At 42.0% G+C, this 21,170-nt stretch overlaps 1 protein-coding gene across 1 annotated transcript; it reads right to left on the reverse strand.

The window, feature by feature from the left end:
* Nucleotides 1–3,810: 3,810 nt before the first annotated feature.
* On the reverse strand, nt 3,811–20,576 carry racgap1 (Rac GTPase activating protein 1). Its single transcript, XM_063209079.1, has 17 exons — nt 20,416–20,576; nt 19,845–19,939; nt 19,557–19,759; nt 19,266–19,405; nt 19,029–19,098; nt 18,847–18,900; nt 18,681–18,758; nt 18,337–18,454; nt 17,903–18,051; nt 16,927–17,091; nt 16,241–16,336; nt 12,459–12,657; nt 11,445–11,550; nt 8,451–8,583; nt 7,586–7,727; nt 6,037–6,136; nt 3,811–5,026 (listed from the first exon to the last, which is right to left on the reverse strand). The coding sequence occupies exons 2-17, from the start codon at nt 19,927–19,929 to the stop codon at nt 4,951–4,953; spliced, it is 1,914 nt and encodes a 637-aa protein (XP_063065149.1). The 5' UTR covers nt 19,930–19,939; nt 20,416–20,576; the 3' UTR covers nt 3,811–4,950.
* Between the last annotated feature and the right edge of the window lie 594 nt (nt 20,577–21,170).

Consider the following 21,170-nt stretch of genomic DNA (forward strand, 5'->3'; position numbering starts at 1 on the left):
ACACTCCGCTACACGTGAGCCTCATCATATAACTACCTGTCAGATATGCTCTCTGAGTGTACAATAATAACTTGGGAGTACAGGCTACCATGATCTACTTTTTTGTTTATGTGTTATGGACTTTCTGTGAGATCTCCAAAGTGCTTATGAGGGGATTGTTGCTGGCATTCTTGGGAGTAATCTTAAATCACTCAACTGAAAAGATGGAATCTTGCTCAGCTGGAACCTAGACGTGGTGAGAGGCTCCAGTATACTCACTGTGGAGACTGATGACCTGCTACTGGGCAAAAAAAAAAAGTTTATTCAGACCTTCACCAGCGGATGGTGCTGTCTGAGTGTATTTCTCTCTACCAGAGAAGACTGGGTTTGTGGCATACAGGGAATCTAAAACCACTGAAGTAACACATCAGTCAATGAATTTTAGTGTTTTTTTGAATGTCAGAATGTTTTTGTACTTGCAGTGTGAACCAAGGAAGAGCCCATTGTGCTTGGAGATCTATTTGCAATCCACGTTAATTTTGTTTGACGTTGGCAACTGTGATGGAGAACCTGGCCTTAGACACGGCTTTAAATCCACTGTGATTTTATTCTAGCCATTCACTTAGATGGCTGATAATCAGTAATTGGCATTTTAGTAGTTGCCAACTACCTCATACTTTATGTCTTGTAGTTCTGTAAGGCCTCAAAGGTGGTTGTTTGATTAATAGTATCCACTAGTATTTGGCTGTATCCTACATGCAAGCTGGAAGTTGGGAGCACAGAAACAGTTAGTGGCTAAACCGGGGAAATGTGTTGTGTGCTCAGTATGAGTGATTATTGATTACAGATGAGTGAGTTTTTGATACACACTACTGCCTTACTGACAACAGAAATTGTGGGGTTTTTTTTTCAATCCACCTTGAAGATAAGTTCATGAGAATGTAAAATATCTGCTTAGGCATCAAACCAAAGGGCTGAGTGAGTGTCTGTGGTAAGATAACAATATAGGATCTCTAACCTGCAAACAAACTTGTAAAATGGTGGTAAAATGCTTTAGAAAAGTTTTTTTTATTTTATGCCTGTGCCCTGACAGAAGCCAAAATACAAACCACTGGCTGTAAAAGAGACCGTAGAGATGAAAAAAAAAAAATTGCAGCTCTGTGATTGGTGGGAATGAACAATAATTACCCCTATAAACTGGCCTCCTCCCCCCAGAGGTACAGTATATCACGAAAGTGAATACACCCCTCACAGTTTTGCAGATTTTTGAGTATATCTTTTCATAGGAAAGCATTACAGAAATGTCACTTTGACACAATGATTAGTGACCTTTTAACAACATATTTAACCGCTTAAATTTCTTGTTCACTTAGAAAAAAAAAAATACAGCCATTAATATTTGAACATGTACTCACAAAAGTGAGTACACCCCAGATGAAAGTCTGGTAGAGAAGGGGCTATGTTGGCTCGAATCTTCTCGAAATGAAACTAAATGAAAAGGGATGACAAGGGAGGTCATCAGTGTGCGTTTCAACCTTTCTTTGCATTGAACTTTTACATTTTGAGTCTGCATCTGGCTTAAATAGATTGGTGTGAGATTTGAATGCAATCCTATGGAGAATATCATGATCTGCTTCAGTAGTCACAGTGCATGTTGACATGCATGTTTCTTTTAGGTGCATTTCAGATTGCCAATGTTGACAGCATTCATGCATCCCCAAACTATGTCAGTCCCACTACCATGCTTGGCTATTGAGAGGATACACCTTTTTTGTAAAACTCACTTGTTTACCACCACACATGCTTGACACCATCTAAAGCAAATTTGTTTATCTTGGTCTCTTCAGATCACACGACATGGTTCCAGTGATCCATATCCTTGGTCTGTTCATCTCTCTTGAGACCAAGATAAACAAATTTGCTTTAGATGGTGTCAAGCATGTGTGGTGGTAAACAAGTGAGTTAATACACAAGGGCCTGGCAAGAGCCACGTTACAAATACTATCTGAGAGTTCTAAACTCAGACAGGGCCAGATTAAGACGGCCTGGGGACCGTAGGCTACAGGTTGCCTTGGCTTGGGGCCCCCGGAAGGCAAATTTCACAACAAATTTACATAGCGTCATTATTACGAGCCAGGAATTCAGGATCACATGTCTTCCACTTGTGGAGAGGAGTTTTGAACATTCAAAACTGCACTCAACAAGACAGAAATTATATTTCAATAAGGATGAGATATCACTGTTCACATCACATCACTAGGCAGTGCATGGCTTTGAGAGTTTTCAGTTTTTTACAGTGTCTATTTTATCTACTGCTCATATCACTATTCATGTCTGAATATTTTGTGGTATTTAATAGCATAGGCCATGCAGTTGAAAGTGAGGCAGCCAATGGTGGGCAAAATAGATTCATCTAGTCCCACATATTCCAAATGACCTTGTCCAATTCAACCAGCCATTGAATCACCTGGGTGAATTGGACAGGTGAAACCAAGTCATTTGGCGGAAGTGGCACTGGATTGTAACTAATGAATCCATTTTACCCATCACTGCTCTCTCTCTTTTCACTGGAGTACACGCATGCCAAGGCCAGGGAAGTATTCTAAAGAACTTGCTAAGTAGTAAACCGGGTTCAGTAAACTTTGAGTTAGTGGTAAATCATCTAATAGAAGAGCCTGCATTCCTTATTTCCTTAACTAAATGACACAAGTGGGCTATCTTTTAGTAGGTTTTCCACTTCCTGTAGGTTAACCTAGCCAGGTTTATCACTCAACCATGCTCTTGGAATACCTCCCCAGGCTAGCTCTTAAGCCCTTACTGCAAACAAAACAAAAAGTGCCATTCTGGTGCTCTGGCACAGCTTGGATACCTGAGGGAAGAAAAAAGCTGTAAAGTGAAGGGCAACAGGCTATGGGATTTTGCCATGGGTCATTGAAAACAGCCTCCTCCATTAAATTGGAATTGAATGCTGTTCGCACAGAACAAGGTTTCAATTTTTAGATGCCGTTGCTATGCCACCCTGGTAAATCACTTGTTCTCTCCCCGTCTACAATGATTCATTCCCTCAGGACAGTGTCTGAAAGTCTGAGTTTGCAATGATGTTCTTGGGGCCAGGGCGTGAGTGAAGCAGTTTACCAAATCTTTTTTGCACAGTCCTATGGGTCTGTTATCACCTTTCTTCAAACACTCATCCTTAGTTTTAGCTTGCTATGACATGTCAAGTCCACATATATTCCATTTTGTGCATTTGTATGAAAATATTACATGAAACATGATTTTTTTTAAAAAAGAAAAAAGAATGCAACTAGCAAAGGGACATGCATAGCAGTGTGGAGAGGTAATGAATGTATGACCAAAAGTAGTTGTCAAGATTGTGCATAGAGTACATGACTTGTTATGGACTTAGGAAAAATGAGACTTGGAATTGATGCGTGACTTTACCTGGGGACTCGAGACTTACTTGTTACTGACTAAAATTAGAAAATTAGTGACTTGCTCAACAGTGAACAGAGAGTTGTGCTGAGTGCAACCAACTACATTGGATGAGATATCTGGTTGTACACCAGGTGCTAGACAGCCAATAGAGCCGTCTGTGGGATGCCCATACTGAAGAGACACCCCTTCCCAGTCCTAGATTCTTAGAGAATGCAGGTTTCTTCTCTAAACCCCTAAATAGAACTGCTTTTGATAATTGATGTCATTAGTTTGGAGAAACGACAGACTTGGGACTGGTGAGATGATCCTCTTTGTATTCAACAAAACTTAACAGACGATGTTGGGCATAGTAAAAAGAATTTAAAAAGAAAGGAAAAAAAGAGACACACGCTGTGCTACCTTGCTGGAAATTCGTGTATTTTTACAAATCACAAGACAAGTTGATTATACAAGTGTGCATTCTGATGAAATGCATATATTTTTTAGGTCTCGCTAAGCCACCACTATTAAAAAACATAAATTGAAATTACTGGCATTTGTATATACACACACACACACACACACACTGGCACACTAAGCATATAAATTCCAAAATGTGTGTAATTGTACATTAATTACCTTGCATAGGAAATCCTAGTTCTTGACATGACGACAGGGTATTTTATGTAACTTGGGGTTAGGACGAAGCATGAGGAAAATCATGAATCATCTTCAAATCATTCTATGCTGTACTGCCAATTTCTGTAAAGTGCTCCCTTCCAGACATGTGTCCAACAAAGTAAAGACATGTTTGTTAAAACTGTTCAAGTTGCAGCTGAAATGGCGTTAGAATTGAAATGATGAAATGATGGTTCTTTAACGTCAGACCAACTAAATGACTGATCAAAAGCACCACTACAAATGTGACAAAAACAAAACATGCAAAAAGACAAGGACTCGCACGTACCATGTGCATCCCTTTTGGACTGGAATAGGTGCAGTTGAGGGAAAAAAGAAAACATGTAAGCCATCCTTTCCATATACAAATAAAATAATGCTCCTTCAAATGCCACAAGAAAGGTCTGACGCTACAGATATAAATTTGTCAAGTACAACACCGCTCTAAAAGCTAAAGGGTATAGAAAAACACAGCCAATACGTATGACACGTCTCCCATCTATACGAACCCAAATACTCTCCTCTTCCATCGTTTCACTACACTTTTACAGAGTAGTCAACCTGCCAGAGTATCTTGATGACAGACACTCATAGGTCATTGACAAGGCAGTGAACACTGCAGGTTCAACATCTTCCCTTTGGTTGATTTTTTAAAAAACATCCAGGACCATACACACACATATATAAAACCTACTATGTACACAAAAAACAACAAATCTACTTTGATACACTGACAAATATAGTAGTATAAAAGGGCAAAAGAAAAGCAACGCTGAAGCACTACACAAGACCATACAATAGCACATATAAAGTCTACAGCCTGACAGGGTGCCCTGTGTCTGTAGAAGCTGTGGAGAAAGTAGAATAGCTGCCATCGGATTACTTCAGGAGTGGAGAGGCAAAGAAGTTTCCCTGCCGGTTGAAGTTCACTGCTGATTTGCTCTTGCTTCCAAACCTGAGGGGGGGAAATGGGAGCATTATTCAGGGTGAGAAGAAGGCCCCTAGAATGAACCTGACGGCCCCTAACATACATGAGCGAAACCTCATTTGAACAACCGTGTTCAAAGTTACCATAGCAGTTCAACTTAAAGCAGCAATAAAGTCTCGAAAGGCCTTCAGGATGTTATAATGTCATTTTCCATCACATCATGCACACACCACAGCCAACAATTTGTTGAATACAACAGAAAAGTCACGTCTGCACGAATATGGAAAAAAAATTCATAATCACGATTATTTGGGTCAAAATCGGAATCACGATTATTGATTTTTTGCTGAATTTTCTTTTAAATTATAACAAAATGAAATATGACCAAGAATGAATTATATACAGGATGAACAAAATAAAACTGAATTGTAATAATTATGTAAGAGACAATAGCATGAAACTAAGGTGGACAGATTTCTGTCTTGAAACACCAGCCTGTCAATATGTTCTGGCTTCAAGGACGCTCTAAGGCAGGTCACTATTGCCACGATTAAATCCTGATTGAAATCACGATTTCGATATCACGATTAAAATCACGATTTTCGATTATTTACGATTAATTGTGCAGCCCTGGGACCAGGTAGAACTCCTGCTCCTTGGGTGAAGGGGACAGCGGTTCACATACCTGGGAGTGATGTTGTTCAGTAATGGGCGGGTTAATCCTTTTTGTTTTAAATATTATTTTAGGGCTTTTTTTTGCCTTTATGTCCGACAGGAGAGTGGAGGAGAGGGAGGAAATTAGTGGGGAGAGAGAGAGATGGGGAAGGATTGGCGAATGACCCGGGCTGCAATCAAACCGGGGTCACCAGTGCAGAAACCCAGTGCCACGGCAGGGACATGGGTGGGTTAATCTTAATCATGGTTATAATACATACTTGGGAGTGATCTTGTTTTGTAATGGGGGAGCTAATCATGGTTTTGTGTACTTGGGAGTGACCTTGTTCAGTAATGGGTGGGTTAATAATGGTTTTACGTACTTGGGAGTGATCTTGTTCATCATTCGGCTGGAGAGGGAGCTGGTGGACGGAGTCTTGCTCAGCTGGTGCTCTGGAGTGGTGACGGGTCCCAGCATACTCACTGTGGAGACATGAGGCAACATGACATCATGACCCTGCGTCAAGTCAAGTAAATAATTCCCATTTTAACTTTCTTCCAGTATGTTGGTGCATTCTGCTGCTTCCCAACTTCATGTGACAGATTAGGGCTGGGTTTATTCTGGGCACAAGTTCTCAGTTTTCCTCGGTTGTCTTCATGTCAACGACACTACTAAAGTAAAAAATATTTCTTTGCAGACAGTATAGGGATGGGATTGGTCTGGGTACAGCTGAACATTCATTCGTGTTGCATTGACTGCATGAAAAAAAGTATTAGGTGTGGCACTATTCTAATGCCGTTGTCTACTGCTGTGTACAAAAACAAAATGTGTCAAAAGAAACCCACTGAATGCACTAGGATAAAATAGCATTATTTTCCCCAAGATCAGTCTGGATGGAGAATTAAGCTTTAACCCGCAGGCCTACAAAACCCCATCATCATCTCTCCACATGGACATGTCTACTACACCTACACCAGCGGATGGCGCTGTTTCAGTGCCTTTGTTCCATTATCGTAAAGAATGGATGCCGGGCACCTGGAAAATAACCTGCATTAACCACTGTTGGCACTTTGCAGCAGGAAGTTCACTAAACTGATGTGCCTTTTAATTACTTTTACCTTTAAAACGATTAATATTTCCGTTAGTTTTTTTTCCCCAAAAACTTTGTGGGTCTGTCAGCAGCTTTTTATGAAAACTAGCATGCTGATCTTTGTGGAAGTTGAAAAGGGGGGAGTGTGAGCCAAAGCTGAGGCCGTTCTGCAATTTTGGACATTGAGAGATGGGCCATAATGGTCTTGGCAGCAGCGACGGGGGGCTACACTACCAGAGTCCACTTCCAGCTTTATGATGGGACCATTACGAATACATTTGGTCCAGATGGAAAAAGTTGGGCATTGTTCAAGACACAAATTACAACTGCTCTGATGTCAGGCTCATAAGCGATAGGCCTATTTATAACAAATGACACCAATTTACTCCAGCTTTGCACTGCATTTGCACGCTTCTAGCCATTTGTTTTGCTGCTGTGCAGTGGTTAGCTGTACAAGAGTACAATTTATCAGACATAATAAACCATTCCACAGGCCTTTTTTTCAGGTTTTGTACAGGGACACAGATCCATGTTAATCCAAAAAAAGACAACTCATACAGAGTGGCATAGCCCATGTCCGTGTCTGAAATATTCACCCATTAACTATATAGTCCAGAAGTTGAATGGTAGTTGAACAACTAAGTTAGACCAGTGGTTCACAACCTTTTTGAACAAATGCGCACTCAACCTCATCTTAACATCCAAACTATGTCCTTCTCAATGTCCCCAGAGCTCTCCAACGGCCCCTGGGGAGCTCTAGGGCCCCCGTTGAGAAAAACTATATTAGACTACACAGTGGCAGTAGCTACCACATGCTAGCAGTTAAAGCACAGTCACTCACCTTTCTGCTCTGGCGTGGCATAGCAGTTGATGTTCTCGATGACCATGTGGTCGGAATGATGGTGATGATGGTCCAGGTCGCTCTCTACAATCATGAACTGGCTCCAGTACTCGGTCGGGAGACACAGCAGCCTCTCCACCACCTAGAGTCACCAGGGGAGACACCACATGATCACAACACTGTAGCTGTAGAGTTTCTGACTGTTGCCTCATCCATAGTCATTCAAAGCAGTATTAAACAACACAGACCTGCCTTGCAAAATAGCCTCCAGGCAGGGGAGAAGACTCAACTCCACATTGTGAGTTTTATGGGGATATTATACCCGAGACAGACAACCTGCGCTTTCTATGCCTTAGGGGTTCCGCTCCGAGGAGAAGGGAGCATTATGTGTGGATGATGCCATAGCAGAACAACACAACACAAACTCCTACTCATTAGCATTCGTGCAAGTTTATCGGCTCGTTTCAAGGTCTCTGCTATATTAGTTAGTTTAACCAAGTATGTAACAGCATGTAAGCTTATGAACTTTCACTGCAACATGAGTTATTGTTAGGAGTAGATACAAACAGAGTAAGCACATAAATAAAGCATGCTGCTATATGTAGGCCAGTGTTTTCCAACCTCTGTGCCAGCCAGGGAACACTAGTGTGCCGTGAGAAATCCTCTGGTGTGCCACGGAAAATTACAAAATGACTGTACATTGTTAATATAAGCAATAGGGTTTTATTTTCATTTACAATTGACTGTGCATTTTGACCTCGAAAAAGGTGTGCCTTGGCTCAAAAGAAGTTTGAAAACCACCGATGTAGACTGCACTAAAGGGAAACCCATAAAATATCATTAACAGTAACAGGGTTGTGTTTACCTTAGGCTGGCGTTTGGTGTCCTGGAGGATGGTCATGGGGTCAGGGTCGGGCACCGAGTGGCCCACAATTGTCGGGCCAAACACTCGCGCCAGATTGGTGACGTTCATCTTTGTTACAGTGCTCTGGGCCACTCTGAAGAGGAGGAGGAGGAGGAGGAGGAGGAGGAGGAAGAGATGGCAAAGTGAACAGTCAAGCACATGCATCTTCACAAAACAAATTCCAGAAATTGGAGCAGTGTTCATCTCCCTCTCCGAGTTCTGGGAAGTCTACGGGGGCCACGGAAGTTAATTAAATTCCAAGACTTTTAGATTTGCTTCTCTTTATTAAAAATCCTTTAATGCACCAAAGAAATACAATTTATTTTAAAGTTGTGCCGTTGTGGGAATAAAGCCAGAGTGCACTTAAGACTGACAGATATAGTATTTCAACAAAATCAAAAAAGTTTACGTTTATTAGTATCACTGTGCAGACTCCCAGCACGCTGAAGTGAAGTGGTAGACGTATTTCCACAAAAACAACAAAACCAAAAAATGTTTCAAGAACATTGCCCTGTTCTTATGTACACTGTACAGTACTATAGATAGCAGGCCTGATAGTAGACGGAAATCCAGAGCCTGAACCTTTAACACTTATTGAAATAAGGAAAAAAATAATCCCCTAATGACTATATTACTAGCCTAAAATCAGACACTTAGCCTGAATACTACCAGCCCTGGGATGGGGGAAGGTAAGGGTGGGCAATATGGCAAAAACATCACATCACGATTTTTTAACATAATCTTCCATTACTCTGATACTGGTTGTAAACATCGTCACTGCAAGACGATGTATACGATTTCTCCACTTTGGCAGATGGGTCATTTCACGTGAAATCAGACACTTTGGGACCCGACCGACCCGGATTTCAATCATACTTGGTGTGCCTTTTTAGTAGCAAGGTAGCACCCCAGAACTGCATTGGTTTGAATCTGACACTAATATTAAGGGAGAAACAGACTAGGAAAGGTTCACATGTGAGGGTAGGACACTATACATTCAGCCTTGAATATATCAGTCAGTGTTAGTCACAAAAAGATGCCTGTGGTGTTATTTGAAAGCTCTTTTCTGGCTCTACATATTACACAATCAGCTTGGAATACAACAACTCTCAGAATATGAATTATGATAAATTGAAAAATTAAAAATTGAATATCTAAAAAAACTATATTTTAAAATGGCCAGTTCCTTGTCCAAAGGTAGCCGGCAATGTCATTAGCAACACCTCAAATGCTGGTGTTCGGTTCTTTATTCATTTCAGAGAGAATTTGACTCACAAATATGGCATCATACAGGTTCCACTACCAGAAGCACATCCTGATGATCCATGACAAGTCTATCTGGTCTGAAAGGAAAAGTGAAGGATGGAGATGGTCCATGAGGATGCAGGAAGTTCAGTTTCACCTCTCCAGTGCTCGGCATACATTCCTCAACACATGCTAGCCACCAGTTGCCATCATATACAGCTACAACATACCCTTTGATGCTTGAAAATGTAACACATTCCTTTACTGAGCTCACTCTTTCAACTCTGCCTTCTCTGAATGCTGAAAATGGCCTAACTTCCACTGTGTCCATTGACAATGGGCAGAAGCTGTGTAGTTTTTGAGTACCTGGAATAGTTCTTGCAGATTCCAACCTTTTCAACAGGTTCTCAGCTTCATGATGGTACATCTCTGTTGTGGCAAACTGGCAATGGATGTTCTTGTTGAGAGAGATGCACCATCATGAAGCTGAGAACCTGTTGAAGAGGTTTGAATCTGCAAGAACTATTCCAGGTACTCAAAAACTACACAGCTTCTGCCCATTGTCAATGGACATTAGGCCATTTTCCGCATTCAGAGAAGGAGTTGAAAGAGTGAGCTCAGTAAAAGAATGTGTTACATTTTCAAGCATCAAAGGGTATGTTGTAGCTGTATATGATGGCAACTGGTGGCTAGCATGTGTTGAGGAATGTATGCCGAGCACTGGAGAGGTGAAACTGAACTTCCTGCATCCTCATGGACCATCTCCATCCTTCACTTTTCCCTTCAGACCAGATAGACTTGTCATGGATCATCAGGATGTGCTTCTGGTAGTGGAACCTAACTGCAACGGGACGTACTTATACATTATCTACAAAAGACACAGCTGCTGCTTCAAATGCACTGGTAGAGTACAAAATGAGAGTGTAGCCATTGATTATCTCTTTAAAGTACGGTAAAGGGAAGATGACACAGGTACACAGAGAAGGAATGTTCAAACATTCACATATCATCATTTGGTGTGTATAAATGGACATCTGCCTTAGTTTCTGAAACCTGGGACCATGGAAACTGACCATTTTTGTTTTGTTTTTGTTTTGTCATGTGATGCTACTATGGTATTACCATATTATTAGTAAGTGGTCTGTATGATGCCATATTTGTGAGTCAAATTCTCTCTGAAATGAATAAAGAACCGAACACCAGCATTTGAGGTGTTGCTAATGACATTGCCGGCTACGTTTGGACAAGGAACTGGCCATTTTAAAATATAGTTTTTTTTAGATATTCAATTTTTAATTTTTCAATTTATCATAATTCATATTCTGAGAGTTGTTGTATTCCAAGCTGATTGTGTAATATGTAGAGCCAGAAAAGAGCTTTCAAACAATACCACAGGCATCTTTTTGTGACTAACACTGACTGATATATTCCAGGCTGAATGTATAGTGTCCTACCCTAAAATGTGAACCTTTCCTAGTCTGTTTCTCCCTTAATATTAGTGTCAGATTCAAACCAATGCAGTTCTGGGGTGCTACCTTGCTACTAAAAAGGCACACCAAGTATGATTGAAATCCGGATCGGTCGGGTCCCAAAGCGTCTGATTTCACGTGAAATGACCCAGATTCAAGACGATCTTGTACTCGATTTCATGATTTAAAATGGTCATCTCGCCCACCTCTAGGTGAAGGGGTAGCCCAGGGTTTTGCCTACCTCTGTAGATGGATGAGCAGGAAGGCCAGGGTGTCCCGGTTGGCCTGGGGCAGCTCACTGATGGTCTGGTAGATCAGAGCTATGCTATTATCCTCATCGCTCACCTCTGAAGACAGGAAGAAAAGTCATCCATTAATTTGAATTGTAACAGCGACATCAATGCATAACCAATTTGTCAAGATTGCCATTATGTTAATTTGGAAACATTTAGTTAATAATAATGGCTTGCATCAGGAATTGCGACACCTGTAATTACAACAGACCTCTCCTTACAAAGGTGGGCGTTACTGTATATTGGTAAAGTTACAGAGAAGATAGTAAAGAACAATAGAAAAGAATAATAGAAGAAAATCTCGAGTGATGTATTTCAAACAATGAAACCCTTCATTCAAGCATCATTGCTGCATTCAAGGCCATGTTCTTTTGTTGTAATGTAGAAGTTCAATGTTTTGTCCTACCAATGACTGACCGGAGCACTAATACATTGTTGCCATTTAAAAGCAATATCACACCATTCACACAAAATATTGACTCTGATCACACATTTATCCATCTCATGTTAGTCACTTTAGATGTTCTGCAGGATCAAGCATTTCCAATCATCTTCTGTGTGTAATGTAATCTTAAATGCCCACCAGCTACCACACAAAATACTTAACCTAACACTGACACATACACGCAACTTAGGCCAAGTGTTCCTATGAAGGAAGCAAAATGAGGCGAAGGCAAGCGAACAGGGGCGAATCGAAGCTATTGAGCCAAGTTTAACATTATGCAAATCAGGAGCAAATTTCACCTGCGGCGGCCAATGAAATCAACAACATAAATGTATCAATAGATTAGTTTCGCTGCTACGACCTGTTGACCGTGAGCCGTCAGCACGGAACACTTCACCCCTTTTCTCTTTGCTCGTTTTGTCTGCACGTGTCAATGGCGTTAGACCATCATTTCTGATTCGCATTAGATGATAGCAACTACTAAATAGCATTGTGTAGCGTTGTGTATGCCACCCACCTGCGGCATCCATGAACTTGCGGTTGAGGCGGAAGGTGAGCAGGGGCTCTCGCAGGTTCCTGAGGAAGTCTTTGAGCAGGCCGGTGATGGCGTGGATGTCATCCACCTTGCTGAGCAGTGGCACGCTCTTGCCACGCAGGAACTTCTCCTTCAGCTCCCGCACCGTGCGCTCGGCCCCGGACAGGCGGTACAGCCCGGCCTGCAACAGAAGGGCCAGAGGATTTCACACATGTGTAAGTGAAATGCTTCTGGCTGAAAGGCTCTGTAGTGTTTAAGGCCGACATGCTCTGCTGCCAGCTGAGCCTTACATACAGTACAATAAAATACTTTCTTTCAAGGGGGGCATATTAGGGCTGCATAGGAGCAAGGATGCCTCCGACTGGACAAGTTTCAGGAAAATCAGGAACAGATGTACATTATCTGTAAGAAAGGCTAAATCTGACTATTACTTTAACCTTGTCTCTAGTTCGTACTCAGATCCTGCAAAATTCTGGAAGGCTGTAAATTACAAAAACAATAAATCTGTTACACCTATGCCTTCTTCAATTAAGTTTGATGACTGTCTACTACAAGACAAATCAGACATTTGCAGTGCTCTTAATAAACATTTTTCTTTAGCCAGTCAAAGTTTTGACAATAGCAATAATCATTCCTTTATGCCTAGGGCTGGACATGATATGCGTATCAGAGACAATGTCAGAGACGATGATCTGGAATTCAGGCTTCATCCTGTGTCTAAGCATACAGTGCTATCTGCTTTATTAGCAATTGATAGTCGCAAATCCACTGGAGAAGACCAGCTAGATCCCCTTTTTCTTCGCACTGCGGCATATATAATAGCAGAGCCATTATTGCACATTTTCAATTTTTCTATTTCCACTGGAGTTGTCCCTACACTATGGAAATTTGCACACATTACCCCGTTGCACAAGGGGGGTGATAAGACTGACCCTAACAACTATCGACCAATATCCAAGCTACCGTGTCTCTCAAAAATACTAGAGAAGTTGGTAAATGATCAGCTCAAAGAATTTCTAAATACCAATAATATTTTGAGCCCTCTCCAATCAGGCTTTAGGCCTAAACATAGTACAGTTACTGCTGCTACTAAAGTAATGGATGATATTATCACTTCTCTTGACAAGAAAAAACATTGTGCTGCCATCTTTGTGGACTTATCCAAAGCATTTGACACCGTGGACCATTCTCTGCTTCTACAAATTCTGCCTGGTATTGGTTTTAATGCAAGTGCCTGTAAATGGTTCCAGAGCTACCTTTCAAACAGACACCATACTGTAAAATTGGGTAATACTCAATCTGACCCCCTGCTAATAACCAAGGGGGTCCCACAAGGTTCAGTATTAGGTCCGGTACTCTTCACCATGTACATAAATAGCATACTTTCTCTCCTTTCCAACTGCTCTATTCATCTATATGCAGATGATACAATTTTGTATTGTGTTGCGGATTCTGTACAGCTAGCCTTGGAGAAATTGCAGCAGTCTTTTAATATCCTACAAAATGCCTTCATTAGTCTTAAGCTTCTACTTAATGTAAGCAAGACTAAATGTATGGTCTTTACTCGATCTAAGCATGGCATGAAAAATGATTTTAATATATCTACTTTAGATGGGTCTGTTATTGAGAGAGTATCACATTATAAGTACCTGGGAATCTGGCTAGATGACAAGTTCACATTCAAGAAACATACTGACTGTCTTGTCACTACGCTCAGACAAAAGCTATCTTTCCTGCACAGAAATAAATATCACTTTCCTGTTTTCTGCAGAAAAAAGTTAATTGAAGCTACTTTTCTGTCTTCCCTTGACTATGGTGATATTATTTACAGACATGCACCACTCTCTAATCTGAAGGCACTTGACACTGTCTATCATTCAGCTCTTCGTTTTATTACTGGGGATCCATATAGTACACATCATTGCCTGTTATATGATAAAGTTGGGTGGGCTCCACTTTCTCACAGAAGGGACATGCATTATTTTATTTTTATTTATAAGGCCCTCACTGGCAAACTCCCATTTTATATTTCATCTCTTTTAGTTTGGCACTCCAACCCATACCAAACCCGCAGCAGCAATTTTTTACTGGAGGTCCCTTATGCCCGCACAGAACTGGGTAAAACAGCTTTTAGTGTCTGTGGACCTTCAGTTTGGAATAACTTACAACTAAGGATGGGTCTTCAAGCCTTTGTGCCATTAGAACATTTTAAAGTTACACTGGGAAGTTTTTTATCACATACTTGCACTTGTTTTAACTCATAAGTTTTAATTCATAGTTTGTCTTAATTCTTATCTCTTATATGATTTATGGTGTATTGTGTATGTTCGTTGTTTATATATGATTTTATATGTGCAATTGTTTGTTTTACTCGACATCATTGTAAATGAGGGCTGGGCCCTCAATGATTCTTCGAGTTTAAATAAATGAAATGAATATATTGAAAATGTGTCTAAATCGCGATATCAAGAGCGGCGATATGCGTATCGCGAAAACGACCAAAGCCACACCCCCACACAGAACGACAAATTAGTGACAAAAAAACTCTGCTATATTTCTAAATATCGTTATTGAGTATCGTTCGTAAGGTGTGAAGAGCTGTTAATGGGTGTTGTGTACTGGCTGAATATGGCCGTCTGATAGACCCAGGAAATTGTTGTGATTAGCATGCAGCCGTTGCTGGCAAAATCTCTGATCTTGGTGTGAAGAAGAGAAATCCTAATAGCCAACCAACTACCTATTGCAGTTACATTTGCGACCATTGGACCCACCCGTTTTCTGTATAGACCCATTCAGAGTCAACGTCCTCATGAATGCGTGCGCATCGTTGACTCAAACACACCAGAGATATTGTAAGGATATTACGAGAGACTCCACTTTTTTGGGTGGTACTGCACTCTAGGGTGAGTGCAGACTCCATTCAGAAAGAACGGGGTGCTGCGCTCAGAGCCGTATCTCGACAGCGGTCACTAGGAGAACTACAGGCATGGGTAAAATCCGGAGTGGTGATTCTGTATGTAATACTGGGTGACAGTGTAGACACTAAGGAGAGAAAAACTGCCGTTCTGAAGCGTGTACGTCGATAAAAAAAATAGAGATTCAGAAAAGTACACTTGTTATGCTATTTTGAGAGGGAAGAGGCTGTTCCAGAGGCATAGGAGATGTTTGTTGTTACAAGACATTAAACTACTGACTGGACTGATGATATCGCCAGGAATACCGTGTCCTTGGTGCCCACTGCATATCTGAGGTTAGCGCGAGCATCCGTTATATTATTTCGGAAAAAACACCCGTCGAGTCTCTGTACAAGTGAACGGAGCATGGACGATTTTGAGGCAGCGGTGCGCACGCAGCCCAATTACGTCATACCTGTTTGCAAACTCTAAAGGGGTCTATATGACATTTAAAAAGTTGAGAATATCCCTCGGTCAGTGAGAAAGACCAAACAAAGGGAACAGTCATCTGAACTCCTGTAAGGCCTCCCTTTGTGGAAGTAAAGACTGGCTAACCCTGTGCCTCTTCCGTTAAGACAATAACACTGTGTTCCTGAATTATATAGTATAGTATGGTATAGCATTATATGGTATAGCCTCCCAAGATGTCAAAAAGGTCACCAGACCTGTGTTGCATGCAAACTGCCCAACAAGCAAACTGGTTTCTGTCTGACAGTGGCATTTTAGAGTTGCTGCACACAATTTATAAAAACATGACAGCAGTAAGACGGGACTAAGCAGACAGCAGTCTCAAAACTGAAGCGTTCTCACCTCGTGCAGGCCGCGCTGCTCGATCTCGTTGACACAGTGCACGACCAGGGAGGGGATCATGGGGGACGTGCCCGATACGTAGTCAGCCAGAGTGCCCTGGAGGATAGCAAGTAGAGGATACCGTTAAGCAAAACCAAAAGAGAGGTTTTCCCTCTCCATTGTTGCTGCTGGGTGACATCGATCACCTTGCATGTCTCAAAAAATCTGCCAAACCTGTGTTCCTGTGAAAGTACTTTGAGCTGCATGGTTGAATGACCCGTGTTACACACATAGCTATCATCAGTAGTAGAAGTACACAACTGCAATCTGCGACAAAATAAACACAAAAAGGGGATGATGGCAATGAACCAGCTTGAGGTCATATCCCATGTCAAATGCCTAGCGCAGGGCATGCATCTGTACATGTGCTTGTCCATTCGGCATAAATCTACAAACATTGTTGGTTACACAGTAAACCACACATTTGCCTACCCTTAAAAAACTCGGAGGCAATTTACAGCTCATCCTTCTACACAGGCACAGACAGTTGTAACGCAGTCAAATTCAAAATGCAACATGCGTTCCTTCCAGGAGGACAAACAAACATTTTAATCATCAGTAGACAGCACAATTTCTTGGAGGAGGTTTTTAACAGTGTGGAAAGGTTAAAAGTTCAGAGATCTGCTCTATGTTGACGGGCACCGTACCTCGCCGATCTTGACAGGAGTGCCAATCATGCTGGGTATGCAAGGCAGCGGGCATCGCTCGCGGCACTCGGGGTGGGACACCACGCGGCAGTCCCTGCACTTCAGAGAGATCTTGCCAAACTTTATTCTCTTCCCGCAAGGGACGCACGACTCTGGCTTGATCACCTGTTTCAAGGGGTGAAAAAATGGCACGACATCAAAACTAAACAATCTAGAAGACTGACAGCTCTGTATTATTACATCTTGTTATGTGTGAACACACTGCCTCACATTTTTACGAGGCTTTGCCTTGTACATTTTCTCAAGAAAAATGTGAACAATTCTTTCATCAAATATTGATCAGTACCTGGCGGCTAGGGATAAAACTAATTCAACATCAATAGGGAGCAAAATATATAAATAAATCCAAGCACACAGTTTCTATATTTTGTCAGCGTTTCATATCAGGATCCTTTGCTTAACTTTTAACTTTTAGACGCTTTCAAAATATCAATGAGTGGTCTTTAAAAACAACCCACCCAGCCTCCTTCCTACAACCACACTTTTTACCCTGTACTTCCATTTCCCTGAAGGGGAAAAGAAAATCAGCTACATCCTTGCTGAAAACCTGGCTGTTTATCCTGGAAAAATAACAGGAGCAAATGATTCTGAACTACTTTCCTACAACCACAAGAAGTTGGTAGCACAATGCTAGTTGTTCATGGAATGTGCCCTCACTGTCAGAGGCGATTAGGGTCAGGTGGGGCCCCAAGCGAAAATGCAAAACAATGAACATTTGAACCAAAATCACCACTACTATAGTACAGTATGGGCTGTTATTCACTATCTAGGGGCTTGGGGGCCCCAAGCCGCTGCCTGCCTTGCCTGGTGGTGGCAAGATACGCCTCTGCTCACTGTTCAACAAAACAGAAAAGGTCAGAAAAAAGCTAGCAGAAACAGGTCCCAGGTCCAGGTTGATATGCATCAAAGTCCTTACCGTTTTGGAGACAAACTCGTGCAGGCGGATGCCGCTGGTGCTGGTGGGAGTGCTGGGCTCCGTGGAGGTGGTGATGGGCCTCTCTGGCCGGCTTGGCTGCTTGAACACTGGCTCATTGGACTGGATGGAGTCGGTGTCCCAGTCCTGTGCTGCTCGGGCACCGCACACAGAGAACCATTAGTGATCAGTTGCATCGTGCACTAGCAATGACAATGGGAGCTGCAACTTCTATCTGTGCCCTAAAATTACGAGTCCAAGTGTATGATGATGTGCCAAAAAACACCATGAACCAGTCACTTTAAAAACATTAAACACTAGCAATTGAAATGGTCTCCATTCTGGAAACAAGCACAGATGTACATCAACCTTAGTGAATGAACTCTGAAAAGCCATGCAGCCTATTCTGGGTCAGTTTTAGAGCAAACATGTCTTACCTGTCTTTGATCTGCTGCGGGTCCAGTAGGGTACAGCTTCAATTGTTGAAACCGCCTCGATGGGTCCTCCGTTGGCAGGCACAGTCACGGTGGTCTTTGCCACTAGTGACTCATTGCCCTATGGGCAAACAACCACAAAGTCAGAGCTAAACATACAGAAAAGTCCATACTCTCAGCGTCATATGAATCACAAGATAACAGATAAGCACATGAAAGAGTGGTCGGTGGCGAAAGGGCACCAAAAGCCAATTTGCTCTGAAAACAACCGTGGATGTGCAAACATCAAAGCATACAAATGCGTAACGGTTCTCAGATAACTCCATCACGTACTGCTGATGCATTACCTTTTCTGAGGTACGGCCAATTGATCGGGACTTCTTTGGACCACCAACAGGCCCCTCTGTGTGGGTTCTGGAGGAGCGCTGAAAAGGTAAGAGTATGCCCCGTGTTAGACACATCAACACATTACAGTAGTATTGTGTTTATTGTGCTCAAGCAGTCCCAACTTACTCGTTTTTGACGCTTCTTGAGCCGCACATTTCTGACCAAGGAGGAATCCCAGTCCTGTTGAGGGGCAATTTAGTTAGTAGTTAGCCTGCAAACATGCATGCGACGGAACACAAAGTGTGTGTGCACACTATACAAGCACATACGAACACACACAGCTTTCCATGTCCTTCACAGTGACCTACCATGGAGTCATCCGTTTTGTCAAAGCTGATGTCTGACAAAATTGAGCCAGACTCATCAATAGTCGTCAACCTGTTGGAGTAAAGTTCAATGTGTGTAAGTGAACCAATCACCAATTTGTTTCAATAACAGAACTTGTAAAAAAAAAAGGCAGGTTCATATTTTCCAATTCTATTAAACGAATAGGGTCACCGCAAGCCATTCATATTATCTTCTCACTAAGCAAGAACTGTCCTTACTTCCGGCTGGTGTTGAGGTTGCTGGATGCTGCGGGTCTGAAATTGAGGAAGGACAAGGCAGAGCGCTGCTCTTCATTCAACTGGATGCTATTGGAGCCCTCAGACACCAGCAGTTCCTTAATCAGCATTACTTGACGCTCCTGCAGAATCAAAGTAAAAAGGGCATTTTAAACCATCTCAGCAAAAAGGCAGTTTTTTTTCTAATCACATTGGTGGTACTGTCATTCCAATAACTGAAGTCGACAATCTGCTCTCATACAAAGCATCACTTCTGCTTGGAAATCTTCTTACCAATTTCTCACAGTCACCCTCTGCCTTCTGTCGTCTGCGGATTTCCACATCGACCTGGTTGCGGGCATGTTTGAGCTTGACCTCCAGGGCACTTCTCTCGGTCTCGGCTTTAGCCAGAACCTCTTTACAGGAACAAAAGTCCTGCTCCAGTTTCAGCCATTTACGCCTACACTCCTCGAAATTCAGTGCCAGCTGAATGAACTCTGTTTGGGAGGCGAGTAATTGATTAATTGTTTTGTGTAGTACATGAAAAGCCACACAATGGCGTGATACGAAAAAGTTACATACGTGGCTCAACGCCTTCGTTGAGGACATCCACATGAGCTCGTATGCCCTGGAAGAGTCCATGAAGACTCCTCACTCCTGGATCCATGGTGTGTTTACTGAAATCCGTTAAAATAATCCCGACACAACGTTGGTAAGTGTACAATGCAGCATTGTTTATTTCTAAACGGCCATTCATCACGTCAAGTAACATTACAATGACCGTGATGACTCCCCAATACATTGATAACTGTACTACTTGTTTTGTGAGTGAAATGAACCCCACTACACGTTATGAAGATGTCAATCAAACTAAAAACGGCCAGTATCATTAAGCTTATCAGACAGTAAGGCACACACACATCACCACTGGCAAAGGACCATATTTGGTGCTTCGTGAGTATCATCAGCCTTGTGACACATTACAACATTATTATTTCGTTGAAGCGGATTAGCAAAGCGTGCTATGTTTAACCTACGGGACATACATTTGACAAACAGCTCCTTGTAGAAATAAGTAGGCTAGGGCAAGCATGCTAATGGCTAACATCGTTGAGAAAATGTTGATGGGTATTAATTCCATTCCATCACTTACATACTCTTCGGGTCCAAATAATATCGGGTGTGGTTGCGAAAACGTTTATGGTCCCATACAAACTACGAATGAACTTCAAGCAATTTGCCTCGGCATAGCTGGAGTTATCGTAATAACAACACACACATCCTCCGGCGTTTGAGAATGGTCAGAAAGTTGCATTTCAAAATTTCCCGGCGACCAATGACAACGAAGGCGTGCTTTCGTCACACAACGGAGGCTGTGCATATGGGCGGGGTCAAATTTGCGTGCATTGGACCGCTTTGGATAACCCGTTGAACATGCACAGGTGTTCAAACCAGCCAAATTGAAGCTGAGCTGAGGATACTATTTGACATAATATAATTTAGCTTATGCTGTGATGGTTGCCAAGTTTCCATTGGCTGATTGAGACAAAGAAACAGCAATTAGGCTAATAGTAGGCCTAATAATTATTTGCATAACATTGAGTAGGCCTACAGGTAGCCTACCTTGAAAATGATTGGCTTATTATCATTAGTAGGCCTAGTATGAGTGTTATTATAGGCCTAAAATGAGGCGGAGCCGTGCCGTAACTTTAGGACACCCGTGGGTGTAATGAATACCATGCTGAAGATCTCTGAATGAAGTGACACTCCATTCATGCTATTGCCAAGTCCAGGACTATACAGCTGGTAGGCTACAATTACTCTATCACACGCCTGTTAGAACAGACATTTCTTTGCAGTTGCATTCATTTTGGCTGACCAGATGCTACAAAGCAGGCTGCAAATTAT

This window comes from Engraulis encrasicolus, chromosome 10 (genome assembly GCF_034702125.1).
Source record: "Engraulis encrasicolus isolate BLACKSEA-1 chromosome 10, IST_EnEncr_1.0, whole genome shotgun sequence".
NCBI lineage: Eukaryota > Metazoa > Chordata > Actinopteri > Clupeiformes > Engraulidae > Engraulis > Engraulis encrasicolus.